The sequence below is a fragment of the Salminus brasiliensis genome, chromosome 11 (assembly GCF_030463535.1).
Source record: "Salminus brasiliensis chromosome 11, fSalBra1.hap2, whole genome shotgun sequence".
Classification (NCBI taxonomy): Eukaryota; Metazoa; Chordata; class Actinopteri; order Characiformes; family Bryconidae; genus Salminus; species Salminus brasiliensis.
In genome coordinates this window covers 9,335,143-9,352,903 of record NC_132888.1, presented here as the reverse complement: position 1 = coordinate 9,352,903, position 17,761 = coordinate 9,335,143, and the positions used below count along the sequence as shown (strand labels likewise).

Here is a 17,761-nt window from a genome sequence, read left to right as displayed (position 1 = left end):
GTGCTCCAAGAAAGGACAAGTCATGGGCACCTAAGGCTCATTGATGCGATCCATGGAGACCCCACCTCACAACTTACTGGACTTAAAGTATCTGCTGCTAACATCTTGGTGCCAGATACCACTGGACGCCTTCAGGGAAGTACATGCCTCAAACGCTCAGATCTGTTAGATCTGGCAGTATAAGGGGGGCCTACTCAATGTTAGGCAGGTGGTACTAATGTTATGTCATTTCTCAGCCTTTTGCGAAACCACAGTTGCAAAGGCCAACATCATAACGGTCATAATAATTACCAAAGACAATATTATGCAGCCCTGTGATACAGTATGGTGTATGTGTATGTGTGTGTGTGCTGAAGGTTAGAGCTTAGCTGTTTTAGGCAGAGAGTGTAGCTCTGGAACGGCCTTATGGGTTTTACTCTGCCAGCTAATCGAATTGGCCAGCTGATTTCCATACTGTTGTTGTTATAGCCCCTAAATGCAATTTCCTCTAAGTGCTTACTTATTTAGAAAACTGGAAGCAGAAGCAGAGGTCAAAGAGAGAGAGAGAGAGGGCGAGCGACAGAGAGAGAGAGAGAGTGAGAGCACCTGAGCATGCATCTACTATTGATGAGAGAGCGATGGTGGAGGAGAAGTTGGTTAAAAGAATGGTAGAGTTGGGAACTTGTGATGGACCACCTCCAGGTGTCAGCTGTGACTTTATATGCAAAAAAGAGCTAGGCTGTCCCAGGACACACACACACACACACACACTAGTGAAGTTGGTTCATTCTAGTACTGTCACTACCGATTATATTAGTAATGGAGTGTCCCACTTAAGTGTCTAATTACCAATTACTGTGTTATTACACATCAATAATCAATCAATAACAGTGTAACTACTGCTACAGAAGGATTACAGTAGTGTACCTTATGTAGATGCATGTATATCAGCTTTAGCTTTGACTCTTGTAATTAGACAAGTGTATCTCAATATCTATAACAGTTTGTTCTTTCTTAGGATGTGGTTATACATGTGTAATATGATGGGACTAACCGTATTTATATGAACTGTTGCAGTTAATTAAACTTGTGTAATTGTGTAAGTCAGATCCGAATATGTGTAATTACACAAGCTGTATTATCGTACCGTAATGCATCTGTAACAGAAATACATCACCAGTAAATACATGGTTATTACATGGGTTTTTTATATGTAACAATACATCTATTAAAGACACATACTTTAAAGTGAGGCACAATAAAAAATAGATGTAATTGAATAACAATAAACCATTTGTAGCCTCTCAAAGAGTCAAAATCTATGGAAAAAGACAAATAAGGAAGTTGTTTTTGACCTGGAAAAAACATCTTGTTACATTAACCTAAGTTAAATGTTATGATTTTTATCTCCTTTATCTGTTTCTTACTGTAAGAAGCAAATTCATTTATTAAGAAGCAATTTTTTAATCTAAATTTGTGTCAAGTTTAATTGTGACACCCTTCGTTCACCGATGAGCAGAGTTCCTTGATAAGCATTTAACGATCCTAGAACAGTTAGACGCTGCCATTAATATGAATGGAAGTCCTGAAGTCATTTTCAGGACTTTGACTGTAAAATATTTCAGTAATATGTGAATCAGGTAATCCATTAAATCTCTTCACATAGGCCACACTTTAGTTCTTCACTCTTTAAACCACATTACTGCCAAGCAATGTGCATCAATAAGCATCAATTTCACAAACCCTAAAACATGGCCCTGTGGGATGCCACAAAATGTACTATACTAAATGGTTACCAAATAATTCATGTTTTGCATTAGTACTAATAACAGAATGATAAACTTAGGGTTCAGTGTGTTAAGTAGCAAATTCACAGGCAGTTAAAGCATTAGGAATTTAACAACAACAGTGGATAGATTATATATGGATATATGGAGTTTAGGCTGGGCATTTCAGACCGGAAAAACTTCACTGCACGTTTTTACCACCACCACCTCCCCCTTACCCCTTATGTGGTGTGTGCTGTTCTGCTAACATGAGCTTTTATCTGAATCACCTTTTTTTTTTAGAAAAAAAAGAAGGTAAGGAAGGATAAATGCCATGGCCACTCACTGCATGACAGTATGAAAGCTTGCCAGCCGCTTGCCTGGTGTGCCAGAAGTACTAAAACCTTTAGGAAATTAACTGCATCAGTGGCTCTGAGGCATCTTCTAAAAGACGACTTAGTAGGTCTCATTTCATAGGGCCTATTTCCATTGACATGTCTACCTTTGAAGAGCTGCAGTATCCCTCGTTCTGACAGAAATGTGAGCCGCTCACAAAAAATCCACCAATGGCAGTGGCGTGGTATTTACCGCCGAGCTCTTTGCTCTGATCCTAAGGAGGATTTGAATATTTTATGAGCGGGGGAAAATTGGATCTGTCAGAAGGAGGTTTCTTTTACAGCGAAGGGGTTTGATTTTGACTTGGTGGAACATGGGGCTCGATGAGTAGAGCTGTCTCCTTGAAAAAGACGCAGTGACACACACGCCGCGTCTGGCACGAGGCACAAAGAACCAGCGGATAAGCCAAAGTACCTCGATGAGGAGTGTTAAACAGACACTGTTTCACTGTTTAAACACCACATATGATGTTGATGGTTTGGGAAGTTTGAAATGGGGTAGATATGTATACATAAGCTCTTATGTGAGGTCTTGTGTACACTCTGATAATAGTGTAATAGTGCCAGAAAGGCATTACTTCTCTGGCTTCACAGAACTACTGTGGAATTTGGTTGATGCCACAAAGAGAACCACTTCTGGTTCCCTGAAAAACATAAGCTCAAATAATGTGAGATGTTTAAGGAACTTCCATCTAATGTAAAAGGTCTAGGAAAGTTCCTTAAATTCATACAGGAGTCCAGTCCAGTGTCGTTTGACCTTTCTCTGGTCTAATTCACAGCCTAAACCTGGCAGTTAACAGATGAGCCGAATCCGGTGAGCTTCCATACTGTGCAGAACTTTGGCCCTACAGGACCAGGGATCTTCGCACACTTTAGGAAACCAAAAGTGGCTTCTCTCAATGACCCTTTTGTTGCACCTTAAATGTCTCAAATTCTTGTTATTGGTGCTGGGATTTTGCCAGGATCTGCAGTGCAAGACTAAATGATCAAACTTCAGACACCAGGCATATTTAAGAATTGCTGTCTAGAACCTGTCCTCGTAACTCTCCTGAAATTTGTTTATAAGCTTCATCAAATCAAATCCCCATCCTCTCACAAGTTACCTGGTTAGTATGGATTTCTGAAGGCCCTCTTAGACAGATATCTTCCCCTTCTCCTGTCGTCCAGCCGACTGCATCGCCAACTACAACAACCAGATGGAGAGCAAGCCCAGCAACCTGCTGGCGCCAGACTCGGGCCTGTACGGCGACGTGGACCTCTCCAACAAGATCAACGAGATGAAGACCTTCAACAGCCCCAACTTAAAGGATGGGCGTCCAGGACCAGGGCAGCCCACCCCCTACGCCACCACGCAGCTCATCCAGTCCAGCCTGGGCAGCGGCACGGGGGGCAGCGCTGACCTCAGCGACAAGCAGAGCTGGAAGAGCAGCCAGGGGACGCCTCAGAAACAGCAGGACATGACGTCACAGATGCAGTACAACATCATGGAGCAAAACAGGCTGAACAAGGGTGAGTTTGGGGAGAGGACGGTTAGGAGACACCTCAAGGGCCTTGATGCTACCGTCAAGTCAAGAGCACTGTTTGTCTAATATATTCTGATGTGCACAAGCGTGCCTTGTGTCTTGTTTTTCATTTGCGTGTAAATACCATTTCCACTCCGAACCGTGTTCCACTGACCCGTCCAAACAAACCTTTGACCTTTTTCCTCATTTGGACGCACAGTTCCATATGAAAACCATCCTAAAACCAGCCCTTCAACCTTTCATTCTTCAGTCTTCCATGCTTTCATCTTTCAAGCATATTTTCCACACTGTCAGTCTGCCAGTCTCTCTTCATTCACCTTCCCCGCTCTCACTTTCTCTCTCTTTTTGGCCGATCTCCTCTCCGATTACAACTGTGAGTAATCCAACTCTCAGCGTTTCTCCTCATTTGAATTCATCGTCTCAGTGTTTAAAGGTGCTGAAAATATGAGCCCGCTCTGAAGTATCAGCTATCTTTTGAACTGTGTAGAGCCACAGGCTTGAGATTACGATCTGAACACAAGGCAGCGTAACTCGACCCGCAAAGTTTTGTGCATGTCTTTATATGTAGCCTCATTCTGTTAATTTTAAAGGACAAGTGTTTTCTTTTTCACCTTTGATGATGACAAGCTTTTTGCATGTGTCTTACAGCATGCTGGGCTGATATTTCACACTGTCTTCTACGGACAATTGTAAGCAGTCACTTAGCAATCAGCTTATAGCCATGCTTCAGCTGTCCCCGCTGTATATTATTTCATACTGGGATATTTTAGAAGAATCCCCCTCTTTATCTGCTGTCTACAGTCTGCTCAGTCGAGCATTCAGAAATATGCCACAACTGGATTACGTTCATTTCCCTTAGAATCTATTCCCTAAAAAGCTTTGTTTGCCTAAAAGGAGAACTGAAAAAGAGACATGTCTTGCTTATGGCTGTTTGCTTGTGTTGATTGAGGTCTATCTGACTGTAAACCCTCAGATCTCTACAGAGGAGGAGACAGTGCCATGCCTGCCACCATCCCCTATAACCAGCCCCCCGAGCCTACCCCTGTAGGCACCTACAGCAGCTCCGACAGAGGCAGCAGCACGTCCGGTAAGAGATGGACACCAGAAGGAGGTGCTTTACAACAGAGATTCAGAAATAGTGGACATCAGTGTAACATATCTTCTGGCTAATTCTGGACCATTTCTGTTGGTCCATTCATCATGAAATGGTCACACAATGTAAAGGACAGGTGAAGGATCGGGATGTAGATATATTAATATGTATGTAATATATAATGTATATTGTGTAAATTGTGGTTATATTCATATATTAAATACAATGTAGATATATTATGTAAATGGTTCCTCTCAAGGAGTCTCCCTCTTGACCCAAGGACGTTTCCCTCGCCACTGTTGCCACTAGCTTGCTCAAAAGAGGCTTGGACCTAGATCTTTGTAAAGCTGCTTTGTGACAGCAAATGTTGTAAAAAGCGCTATATAAATAAAATGTAATTAAATTTAATTACATTTAATATACACGTTACAAATGTAATGATGTCTACATTGTTTGTCAAAAGACTATGGACACCTAGCGTGTAAAAATGCATATTTTTTTTGTTGGCATATTATTTAAAACAAAATAAGACAAGTGTCACATTAATGTTTTGAACAAGAGCTAGATAAAAGACATATACATGATATAACCTATATAATATACAAATAAGTGTACATATAAAACTCAGAAACCAGAAATCTATAGAAATATTCCTTCAGTAATTCCTATAAACATATTTTCACTTTTTGACATGGTGTGAATCTGGCACAGATTTCACAGTGAAAGGACCAATAGAAATACTCCTAAATGATTTGGAATAAAAATATTTACATTCACATCCATGGAAAGTATTTCTTTTCATTCTCCTGTAAAGTTTTGGGGACATTTTGGAGACACAAGATACAGTTTTGGCCAGTTTGGAGATATGTTTTCCTGTAACAGCAACAGTATAATCTGTGTATGCTTGCACGCTCTCCATCTATATACAGGTTTTCCAGGCATTTCTAATTATGGAAAAAATCATCAAAAGTACATCTGGTTAGTCTCTGAGTCAAACTACACTCACCTCAAATGAGGTTCTTCAAGGCTTCTTCAATAAAGGCAGCGGTTCATTATAGAACCATGAACTCAAAGAACCATTTCAGTACTGAAGTAGTTCTCTAATTAAGTCCCTATGATCAGTTCCACCAGCAGCTCACCTGATTTACTTTAATGAAGGGCTGATTACATGAACTAGGGATTTGACAGTAATGCTAAATATTGGCCTTCCTCAATGAGAGCTTCATAAATACTCAGATAAATACTTACATATCTTACATATCATTTTCTCATTTCCGCACTACTGCATATACAAACCCGCTGCTTATTTTCCAGTCAGGGCTTTAATTCAGCTCTGACCCTGCGTGATGTAGGAAATATGAACATGTTGATGAAGCCTACAAACAAGAGGCTTCCTGCTGGGAGAGAGATTGCCAAAAACCTTTAGTTTTCAGCTGAGTGCGTTTCACATTTTAATTGTTTATTAGCTGCATTATTACTACTAAGCTTTTTTCATCCCACAGCCCATAAAAGTCCCATTTGAAGCCCAGCATCTCACAAAGAGCAATAAATCATATTCAGAGCCTGACGCCTTCAAATTGCTTTTCCTGGACGGTGGAATAACAGTGGGATTCCAGGAGACAAAGAAGAGCATTAATGTCCGACCAAAAACGAATGGGGAGCCGTTCTGGCTGCCTTTGCTCTATCAGGTGTGCAGTTGGGCGTCTGTAACATCTCAGTAAGCGACGACGTGTCTAAAGCCTAGACGCTAAGCCCGCGCTCCCCCAGGATTTCCGGCAGCGATTATGCTCAGTGGATGGAGCATTTTGGGGGTATCCCCCCTCTCGCAATTTGCCACACAGCCATTAATTACCCGGGCTTTCATCTCCCATCATAAAAAGGGGGATAATGTTGTCAGGGCTGTGCTGTTTGTTGTAGGACAAGGACAAATGATGGCCATTTTGCCGTGCATGCAAGGCTGCCAGCGTAATGCCTCCTATCTATTTTTATATTGTATGTGAAGTTCAGGTAATTAAAGAGAAGACTTGAATGCGCAGAGGCCTCACAGCTCATTGGCTCTGAATCTTAATGCCTTGCCGTTAATTGGCCTCTGATGCGTTTCTCTTCCTTCTTCCTCCTCTCTTCCTCTCTTCCCACCTCTCCTCCAGGCAGCACAGAGAGTATTAGTTTTGAAAAATGGCTTCTTTTTGGAGAGTGTGGCATTAATTACAAATAGAGGGATAATGCGCTTGAGCGTTTTACACTGTATAAATTATTGAGAGGCTGCCATTAGTGTTGGAGTGTAAAATTGTCGTAGCCTCGTCAGGCTGTGGAAAATGAGCCTGTGTTTTGTAATGCATGTTAATTTGCCGCCAAGTGATTGATGAATTTTGCAATGAGATGGATATCGTTAGTGCTGATGAAGGGAAAGCTTATCTGACTGGCTTCTGTGTTCGTCAAGCAGGCAGTCAAGGGCAAAAGAAAGGGGTGCGGACACCGAAAATGCCCAAACAGAGCACAATGAACTGGACTGACCTGCTGCCCCCTCCACCCGTCAGCCCACCGCCCTGTCAGGATTACAGCCTCTCCATAGACGACAGGTGGGGACTGTGCAACAACGCAAAAACACTCACATGCTTTTGCCCAATTGTTGGGTTTGAGGGGAGTCTGCTTGTACATCAAGTGTCTGGAATTCTCTCCTGAGGGCAGTTAACACTATTAAGCCGGCAGTATATCCTAAACAACATAATGGAAGGAAGAAAACACACACGGTTAAAAGCAGCATTTCGCATTCACATTTACACCAGTGCACTAAATACGACAGTTTGAGCTCCCTCTTTATGAACAGCTGTACACATGCATTTCTGGACAAGCTGAGAAATACAGAACCGGGATCTGAAGGTAAAGAAGCATGTGTACTGAGGCTGTAGAGTAATTCTACGGGATTTTACATGAATCTGAGTCGAGTTATGCAGTGTTATGCAGTTCTAGAGAGCGGTCTCGTGCAGCTCCACCAAACGTATATAGTCCAGTAGCAGTGTTTCAGCCCAGAGCAATGACACTGGCAATGACAGAGATGACATTCTCCCTATTACAGTCAGTGGAGCATCAACACGATTCTATGCTATAGATTCTATAGCTGCTATTTTAAGATACTAAGCTAAGTGTTATTTTAAGTACATTACATTGTGGATATATCCTCTTATCTATCCCAATATATCTCAAATCCCAAATCCTCTTGTAAAGCAGTAATAACTTGTGTAAACGTAGTAAACTTGTGTTAAAAAGATGCTATGTAATATTTTATTAATATTTATTATATCATTATAATTATTTGGGGCAATAAAGTGACTCAGCCTATGCTGTGTGTTGTCTCTGTGTTAGCTATGACGCCGAGCTGCAGTGTCCGGTTCCTCCTTCCCGTATGTACCTGCAGCCTGATGAGCTGGAGGAGGAGGAGGCAGAGATGGAGAGGGGCCCCACTCCCCCTCTGCGGGGAACAGCCTCCTCCCCTGCCGCTGTGTCTTACAGCCACCAGTCCACTGCCACGCTTACCCCGTCCCCACAGGAGGAGCTGCAGCCCATGCTGCAGGAGAACCCAGATGGCCTGCATGAGCGCAGGTACCCCCATGATTGTGTAAAATGCGACCCATTAAATGAAGAGTTCTCTGAAAAATGCTAATGTTGCTCTTAATGAAAGCTGCAACAACCTCAAAGGAGATGTTGCTTGGTTACCATTAGGTATATTTATATACACATACACATATATGAACTGTATACACATTTGTGATTATTTCTGTCCCTTTTATTTTCTCAGACGGCTCTTAGTTAGCCCCCCAGCTCCCCCCCGCCCCCTCTCCCCTCCACACACATACGGCTATATCTCCAGTCCGCTGGGCCTGGATACAGATGGCCTGGAGGAAGAGGAAGATGAGGAGGAAGGTGATGAGACGGATGCGGAGGTGGCCCGGGTGCACCAGCGACGCCACCAGCAGCACCCCCCTGCCCAGCAGCATGGTGGTCAGCAGAGGCTGCTCCTGCGTGGGCTCGAACAGACACCTGCCTCCAGCACCTGCGACCTAGAGAGTTCAGTCACCGGCTCCATGATTAACGGCTGGGGCTCAGCTTCTGAAGAGGACAACGCCTCGTCCGGCCGCTCCAGCGTCGTCAGCTCCTCCGACGGATCCTTTTTCACCGATGCAGACTTTGCCCAGGCGGTAGCAGCGGCCGCGGAGTATGCTGGTCTCCGAGTGGCAAAGCATTCTGGCAAAGGCCAGCAGCAACAAACAGTGCCTGGAGGTGAGGACTGTTAGCTTTAGTGCTTCCATTGTTTAACATTAGCACAGTCACTGTCAAAACAGCTGTAAGTCCTATATAGTTATAATCTCAGAAATACCAGGGTTTCCTACAGCAGCAGGAATAGCTACAGTGTTAGTTCTGTATGAAATTATGTGATAATGTGTACAATTAAATTCATACTGTGCTGAGAACCTGAGGCTGCTGGCGTGTATATCTAATTAGTGCAAACTAATAATCATACTGATTATGTTTTTATTAAGATACTGTGTTGTTAATGCAGTCTGTGCTCTGCCCTCCAGCACGAAAATACCAAAACCTGCCTTCCAGCCACCGTCCAGCAAGTCCATTGTCTACGGACAGTAATATGAGTGCAGCTGTTGCCCAGAGAAGGCCTCAGAAGAAACAGAAACAGCAGGCAGCTGGACACTCAGGATACCAGCGCAGAGAGGTCTTCACAGACGGTATGGATATACATCTAACATGATGGCATTACCAACTGTATTGCATGGGTGTAGAAGTGTAGGTGCAGGGTATGATGCAGGTGGAAAAATGGGTCTCTCACCCACATGTATCCACATGTTGCATTATATTGAGTATCATCCATATATATTTTTTTTTCTTTTTAAAACCACTAGCATTTAAGGTGGTAATTTATATATTTTGATTATCTAAATTATCCATGTGTTCCTTTTTTGCGCCATTGGATTGTTCCGGAATTTAGCTGGATAACGTCTTCATATTGTGCATTATAACCAATCATCTAAATAAGGCATAGAGATCATCCTGCATTTTGTACATTTCATTTTCACAAAACAAAAAAATTACATTATTGCATATTCATGTTAGTCTCCATGTTATTTCCAATATCTATATAAGGCATGCATTTTTGTACAACAAATGACAAAATGTTATTTTTGAATTCTTCTTATACATTCTTACTTTTCATGAGAAATCATGTTAACAACAAAAGGTGTATTATCTTAAATATTAAATTTTACATAATACATAAGGCAATATGTATTATGTAAAAAATGTATTGCTTTACATTTGTGTATTTTAACCAGTCTTTAATAATCTCAAAAAACTCAACTAGTTGCAATTGCACATTTTAGATCTTCTCTAAATGCCCTTAATAGAAAAAATACTCAAACAAACTGAAAATGTCTAATGCTTAAATATCACTTTTTATTTTTTAACCAAAATTCACAATATTTGGTTGCATATTTGAAACATTCTTATATTCATTTAATTATAATGAAAAAAACATTCAAAAGTCTCCACACTGTGGCTTAAAGGAAATATAATCTAAATAAAGCATTAAGATTATCCTGCGTTTTTACACAGAAATTGACAAAATACAGCAGGCTTATAATAAAAATAAAAATACCTAAGGCTTTAGTCTTGCCTTGTGTGCATTTTTGGACAGTTCTAAAACGTTATTTTGTGTAAAGTCACCTTATATTTTGCACCAGGTCTATAGCCTAAAAAACTGTTACTTCACTCAATCAGATTATAACTTCTGAGCAAACGTTTTTTAATGAACTCTCTGCATGTATTCATATAACCCAAATTAATCATGAAAACATGAAATCATGAATCAAGAACATCCTAAATAGCCAAAATATAAGAAATTCTGAAATTTCTTTAATCTTTATGAAAACACACACCACACAGCAGACAGAACAAGTCTCAGTGTGGTTTCCAAAATCCAAAAATAGGAGGTGTGTTTATTTTTAAACATACTGTGTGAATGGGACACGAAGCGACTGCATATGTGTAGACACTAGAAAATAGCTCCCCCTACCTACAATCATCATAATGTCATGTAAAATCCAGAAACGGAAACCTATTTAGTGAGGGAGGGTGGGTGTTGGGGGCAGTCTCTTGGGGCATTGGCCTTGTCCTTGGAGACACATTTTTACCCCATGCCAAGGAAACAGCCCCAGGTGCTTCTGCTTGCACTCAAGTGCCCCCGCACATGTATCACACAGCATACACACACACACCCCACATGCCCTGTAGTGGGGTAAACACTGGGCGTTCATGCACTCTGCTGGCTGGGTTTCATCTCCCTCTTCTCTGGGGCCTTCAGAAAGGTCATTGTCATTGCCTTTGTGTGTGTGTGTGTGTGTGTGTGTGTGCATTCGCAGTAGTCATCTGCTGGGGTTCATCATTGAGTCCCTTGTCCTTGTGTGTTGACATGGAGATTTAATATCAGACACACACAGACCCTGGCCTGATGTCTCAGATCAGCTACCCCTCCCTCTGCTGTAATCTCTTCATCCTTCCATCTCTTGCCCTCCCCCAGTCTTCTCGCCTGTCTTTTTTTTTGGTTCATTTTCTCCACTTCCATCTCTCTGTTGGCTGTGGACGGCTGAAGTGCCTCCTCGCTGCGTAGCTTCCTCTCTGTTGGAGTCTTTATTAATCCTGTTTCAGCAGAAATGCTTTTCACCATGTAGATGTTGTCTTCGTTTTAATGATAATTCTGCTTGTGGCCCATGACTGGCTTTAGGCATATAGGACCAGTTCTCTAGACAGGGATTTTGACTGGTAATGGACCGCGATTTCTGTTCAATTGAAAATCTCCATTTTCAATGCTGTGTAGTCCAGGACGATGGCCCATTGTGTTTATTGTACAACCACAGCAGTCATATATGATTAACATCTGAGGGTAAAATATACGGCCATACTGTACTGTGATGGCATTGTTAACTCATAGCCATGTGTGCATGTGTGCACGTGTGCGTGCGCACACACACACAAAGTCTCTCCCCCTTCTGTTAATTTTGTTCTTGTTTGCTCAGTGCTTTGGACAACACAAGGCTTATTATCTGCTACCCCTGGAGCTCCCCTGCATTAGGCCAGCAAATTCTCTTCAGCTGCTTCTCCAGGCTGTCCGTCCACACACACGCAAGCGTCCGTAGCCACTTTATTGGCACAACCATGATCAGATCCCATCATGAGTGGAAAAATAAGACTATAATAATAGAAAGAGCAGAAGAAGAACAGGAATACAGTCATTGTCACAATCAACTTCCCCTTCTTAGTAGCTGTGGCAGAGCTCCCACACGTCCTAAAAAAATATAGAAAAACTAAAATTTACTTAACTAAATTTATGGAAATAAATGTGTAGTTCTCTGGAATGATGGTACTCCATCCAAAACCTTTGGGGAAAATTAGGGATGATATGGGGTGCAGATTATTCAACCTCACTGATGCTCATCACTGAATGCAAGGTCATCTCACAGCAATGTCACAAGATCTAGTAGAAAGCCTTTCCTGGGAGAAAAAGCAGGATCAACTTTAATACCATTCATTTAAGAAGAAATAGTGAATAAACAGGTGTCCCAATACTTTTGTCTAGTGATGTTCTCTTGTTTGAAAATCTTTAAAATGTCCTATTAAAGATTTATTAGTACATTAGTTGCCTGGTGCTGAATAGCACACGCCACGTGTATTGCCAATTTAACCAGAGAGTTGTTATTTTTTTAATTTGCTCATTGTTGCATGTTGTCCTTTATGAAAGTCCTAGAAAATGTCCCTCCTTCCAGGTCTGCCATTCCTTATTGAGAGCGACTAGTATGAACAAAGTGTAATAAGATATTTGTGTTGTATGTGGACTTGTTTAAGGTGATTTTCCACCCATATCTCTCACTGCAGTGTAATGCAACTTGAACCTTCTCTCACATCTGTGAAGGTAAAGATTTAATATATCCAGTGATTTCCCTGTAAAGAGATTGGGGACACTACTTCAGCAAATTAGGCTAGAGCCAGGAGGCGCTCTATAAAGCAGGGGTCCATCCTGCATGCACCCCCCCTCATAAATCTAGCCAGCACCCTTCCCCTCCCGCCCAGCTGCACTCTATCTCGCAGCCTGGCATCGATTCAGGGCCTGACTGCAGCGCGAGGCGACGGACACATTAAAAAACTGCCGACGTGTCTTCCCTTCCTCACTCAATATCGACAAGACCCTGCTTATAGATTCCAGCACTGGCCTTCGTGTCATGATAGCCATGAAAAGTGTATTAAAGCTTCCACAGCTTCCCAAACGCTAGACTCAGTGAAGACGTCAGGCTTGTCTAAAAGAGCAAAAAAAAAAAAAAAAAAAAAAAAGTGTGTAAAAACGTTAATGCGGTGGCTGTGGGTTTTAAGAGTGTGGTGCAGTGTGTTGTGGGATGTTACTGGAAAGATTGAGGAACTGCAGTGTTTATTAAATGCCTGGGGTAGATGGTAATTTTGTGGTGTCAGCAGGGATATCCCAAGTCAAAGCAGCCAAAAACACTGACTAACAAAATCATCAGCCGCCTGTCTTCTGTAGTCAGACATTTCTTTATCCACTTCAGAAGCACACAGAACACAGTAAATATTAATGTGGCATAGCAATAAAACTAGAGAAACTAGAGAAATTTTGGGTATATACAGTATAGTGAGTCATTCTATAAGAGGGTTGCCAAATCCACGTTGTACTTTTCACAATTTATCTTTTTTTTTATAACAACATTTATTATTCCTCCAAAAAACTAATTTCCCAACTCAGACATAAAATCATTATTAAATGTTTACATTTTTATTCTGAACTGGGAGGTTGTGACGGGTGGTTAATGTCATTAAAATAGCAGCATTTCCCTCCCCCCCAATGTAGTCCAGATCCTGACCAAATACACATGCCAATCAACTCAAAATATTTTCATTTTAATTTATTTACTCCATGAGACTCAGCTAACAAAGAAAAAACATGCAATCTTGCTATTCTTGTTCCTGGTTGCTCTAAAGACTCCTTTCTGAAGTCTGATTTAATGCAACACTACATATAAACAGTACAAGTTAGTGTGATGGGGTGGTAAATCAAACTGATGGACATAAACAATATATATTTTAAACAAATATCTTATGTGAAGATAGAAACAATCCTGAAAATAGTATATATATATATATATATATATACACACACACACACACATTTCTGGTGATATTTTAGATGTAAATATCACGTTTGCCAATTTGGATGTGTGGAAATGGTATGTTAGCATTTAAGATTAGCATGATTCTTATATATCAGGTTAACAAGAACTTCATAGCTTTAATTTTGGAAATACATTAAGCACAAAAAATGTCCCAAAGTTTATTTCATCAAACGGCACCCGTTTCTTAGAATGACTCACAGAAGTTGTAACATAGGGTCGTTTTATATGGATAAAGTGCAAATATTTACTAGACAAAGAAAACTGCAGAATAAGGCTGGTTTGTGTAGTGAAGCCCATGTGGATATAGCAAAGCAGTAAAGGTCAACTCACTGCTACAGCTGTGCTTCTCTCACACCTTACAGGTGCTAGACAAATGAGCGCTGGTGTCAAATTAACACACTGTCACACAGCCTGTGAAGGGCATATACACTTCTCAAAATGTGCCAGCACAAGCCTGCACACACACACACACACAGCTCCAATAAATCTCTAGCCAACAGTCTTACAGTACCAATCATATTCAGTACAGTATATGTTCTTTACAATCCTAAAGTCTGGGCTTCAGATCATCCAACATCTCACTCTCCCGTCCCCTCGTTCTCCCCCCACAGACCTGCCTCCTCCACCTATCCCACCTCCAGCCATGCTGAAGTCTCCCACTCACCCAGGAAAGGCAGCACCGGACGGAGGACTGGGGGCGCTGCCCCCTAGATCCAGCTCAGCTGAGGGCAGAGAGAGGAGAGCAGCTTCAGGGGGCCCAAAATCCAGAGATGCCTGTGACACGCGGACCAGCTCATCAGAACGACGAGAAGGTCAGGACAGACAGCGGGTTCAGAGAGCGGGGAAAGGCAGCAAACAGGAGCCAACAGGAGGAAGCAAGGCCCGCCATCATCCAGGTACTGAAGCTCCACCTTTAATAGATCAACACATTGTGTGAGGACATGAGAACAGTGGTTTCTGCTCAGGACTGGGCTTCACTGGTTAAGTTTATACCTATACTATATGTCAAATATGCCAAATGTTTGTGGACACCTATCCTAATGAATGCGTTCAGCTAGTTTAAGTTGTACCCATTCCTGACTGACATGAGCAAATGTGTGCGCACACACACACACAGCTTGTCTAGTTGCAACCCATTAGCACTATGCCTAATGTCAGAGGCATATAAAGCCCCCTAGCTTTGGTTCTCCATCCAGTACTTTTAGGATGAGTCAGATACGAGGTCCTGACTTCACCAACTTGCTCTTGTTGCTGAAAGCAATCAAATCCTTACAGAAATGTTCCAAAATACGGAATACATGATGCTGCACTACATGCCCAGAGCATACTGATCCAACGGTCTCTAATGAACACCAACACACCCATACATGGTTGGGAATCCCTTGAATGTTCTCCCTTCATTTACACTGGTCTAGAACGCCCTCCCCCATTTCATGCTGGTTCATTTGGCTTGCTGGGTCCAATTTTGGAACCGTTTTCAGCTGACTGCAAACATTGGCATATTGGTGTTTGTTGTTGGAGGTTGGGTCAGTCAGTGTTCACTGAGTTTTAGTTATTGATGCAGAATAACATGAAGGTCCTCTGCTTCTCTTTCTGGTTCAGAGGACATCCTGCCCTACAGCCGCCCCTCCTTCCCAGCCGTCCACAGCCCCCGAGGAGACAGGGATCCCAGCTCCTCCAGCTCCATGTCCTCTAGAGGATCTGGGGGAAGAAGGAGAGGCGAGGGAGCCCCCGGGAGCCGCAGGAACCCACAAGAAATCGGCCTCAACACCATAGGAGCCTTTCAGCCAGGAGACGAGGAACTGGAGGTGTGTGTATCAACAAAATCAGAAATCAAACCTTCAGATTGTAGCCCACTTCTTGTGGCCTTCTGGTGTTAGGGACATTGTGAGCATTGCTAGTGATAGGGGGAGTTCAGGGACTGGGCAATTGGCCTTCCAAACTGTGCATAAATTAGAAATAAATTATTAAAAGAAAAAAGAAATGAACACAGCAGAAATGAATGTATCCATATAAACTCTTTGCTGACACCTTTCTGTCTCTTCTTTTCTCAGATGGTGGAGAGCTGAATCTGAAATGGAAATGCTGTCAGTGTGGACACTATTTTAGTAACCATCTTCAATTTTAACCATCTCAGCAGTTATCTTTTTTTTTCCATAATTACCACTGTTGGATTACATCACATCCTGAAAACTGACCAACTGTTAATTCTTTTATTGTGCATTTAATGTTCATTTTAAAAAAAGAAAAAACAAAAAAAACATAAAAACAAACAAAACAAAAGAATAATTGTGCATTTGAGGGTGAAAGCAGTCAGTCACAGCAATCCCCATTTGTTGTGGTTTAATGCAATATGGAGTAAACAGCTACTCCAGGTACTGAATGTGACTTTGCTCACCAAGGCTGGAACGTTAACAAGTCCTCAAAGTCAGGCATTACTGTTAATAATATTAGCTTCAAGCAGAAAGGGATGGACTTACTTGTAAATAAACATGTATACATGCCTAATTGTCTTTTATAATCTGTGTGGTACTTTAAATTTGTCTTCCTTGGCTTATCTGAATAATTTCAAATTTTTATTACCAGTAAATATTTGTGTTTATCACTCCCATCCTGGTTGTAAATTGTCATATAATTTGAAATGTCCCAGGAAAAAAGTGCCACATCTGAGATGTTTTCATTATTATTATTTTTTTTTTGGTTTTGTTTTGGTAATGCACTGTTATTTTTGTCGTTTGTCAATGTTTGTCGTTATTTGTTTGACTTTGGTTTTAAAAGCACAATCACTAAACTTTATTTTGAACCATGTTATCGATTAACCTTTTTGTCTTACGTGAAAACGAGTACTGTACGACAAAAGGCTTCGTTAACCCTGACGACGTATGTAGGTGAAAGAGAGGATAAGCTGTTTACAAAGGGGTGAATGAATTGAAACAAGACCCTGCATCCCTCTCTCTAAGCTCTTTGCCAGATTCTCTCTCCAGCCCTAATGAAGAGCCTCAGATTTGGAAATGTTACAATTGATCGCATTGTTCCATCACTGCACCTTCATTTACTCAACCCATTTTTCTTCTACTTATGCACTTAACGAGACTGGAGAAATTAGGAACCGGGCCATGGCTTGAGAATCTGAAGTGTGATTGGCCAGTCGAGGGCCTTTAAGTTGGACAAGGACGCTGCCAGTCACCCTTAAAGAGGAGAGGATGTACGTGTTTACTCATAGGGCATCTGCAAACATGTTTCTTAAAGCAAACAGAAAAAAAACAAACAAAAAAAAAAACAATAAACAAGAATAATTAAAAGGTATTTCTGTGTCGTGGTGTTATTTGATTTGAGCTGTCACTTCAAGCCATTTAGCAATGATTACTTTTAAACAGACAGGCAGATTTCGCTTTAGTGCGAAAAGAAGAAACCCATGGTAGCGACATTTTGCCTGAAAGTAAGCAAATCTAAATAAACCGGTCTACTAAATGTCCCTGAATACAGTCAAAAACACTTCTAAGCCTATTGACCCAACTTGCTTGACTCTCAAATATAAGGTTTTATCCTAGCTTCAGTTAGCTGGAGGTTGCTGGCTACACATTGGTTCTTTGGTTATTTGATTGGATTTCAGTCCAGCTGCCTTTAACTTTAGCAGATAATGTTTCATTCCTGGTTTGGCCGTTTTCCTGATAAACCCAGCCATGTTGCAGAACATTTTGCCACTCAGTCCGACTAAAAGGGGTGTGTTCCAGAGGGTTTGGGACTTGCATACCCTCTATTA

General features: G+C 41.6%; 1 protein-coding gene across 7 annotated transcripts in view; it reads left to right on the top strand.

Annotated features, from left to right (window-relative positions):
• Positions 1–17,295, top strand: part of robo1 (roundabout, axon guidance receptor, homolog 1 (Drosophila)) — a 314,173-nt gene extending 296,878 nt beyond the window's left edge. For 6 of the 7 annotated variants that reach the window (XM_072691599.1, XM_072691600.1, XM_072691598.1 and 3 more), the window contains 9 exons: positions 3,308–3,649; positions 4,637–4,750; positions 7,200–7,335; positions 8,120–8,356; positions 8,553–9,034; positions 9,334–9,495; positions 14,610–14,894; positions 15,601–15,806; positions 16,053–17,295. In XM_072691599.1, coding sequence (XP_072547700.1) covers positions 3,308–3,649; positions 4,637–4,750; positions 7,200–7,335; positions 8,120–8,356; positions 8,553–9,034; positions 9,334–9,495; positions 14,610–14,894; positions 15,601–15,806; positions 16,053–16,067 — 1,979 coding nt within the window. In that variant the 3' untranslated portion in view covers positions 16,068–17,295. The remainder of the gene's footprint in view (positions 1–3,307; positions 3,650–4,636; positions 4,751–7,199; positions 7,336–8,119; positions 8,357–8,552; positions 9,035–9,333; positions 9,496–14,609; positions 14,895–15,600; positions 15,807–16,052) is intronic. The other variant, XM_072691602.1, reaches the window with a different exon arrangement.
• Positions 17,296–17,761: the final 466 nt, after the last annotated feature.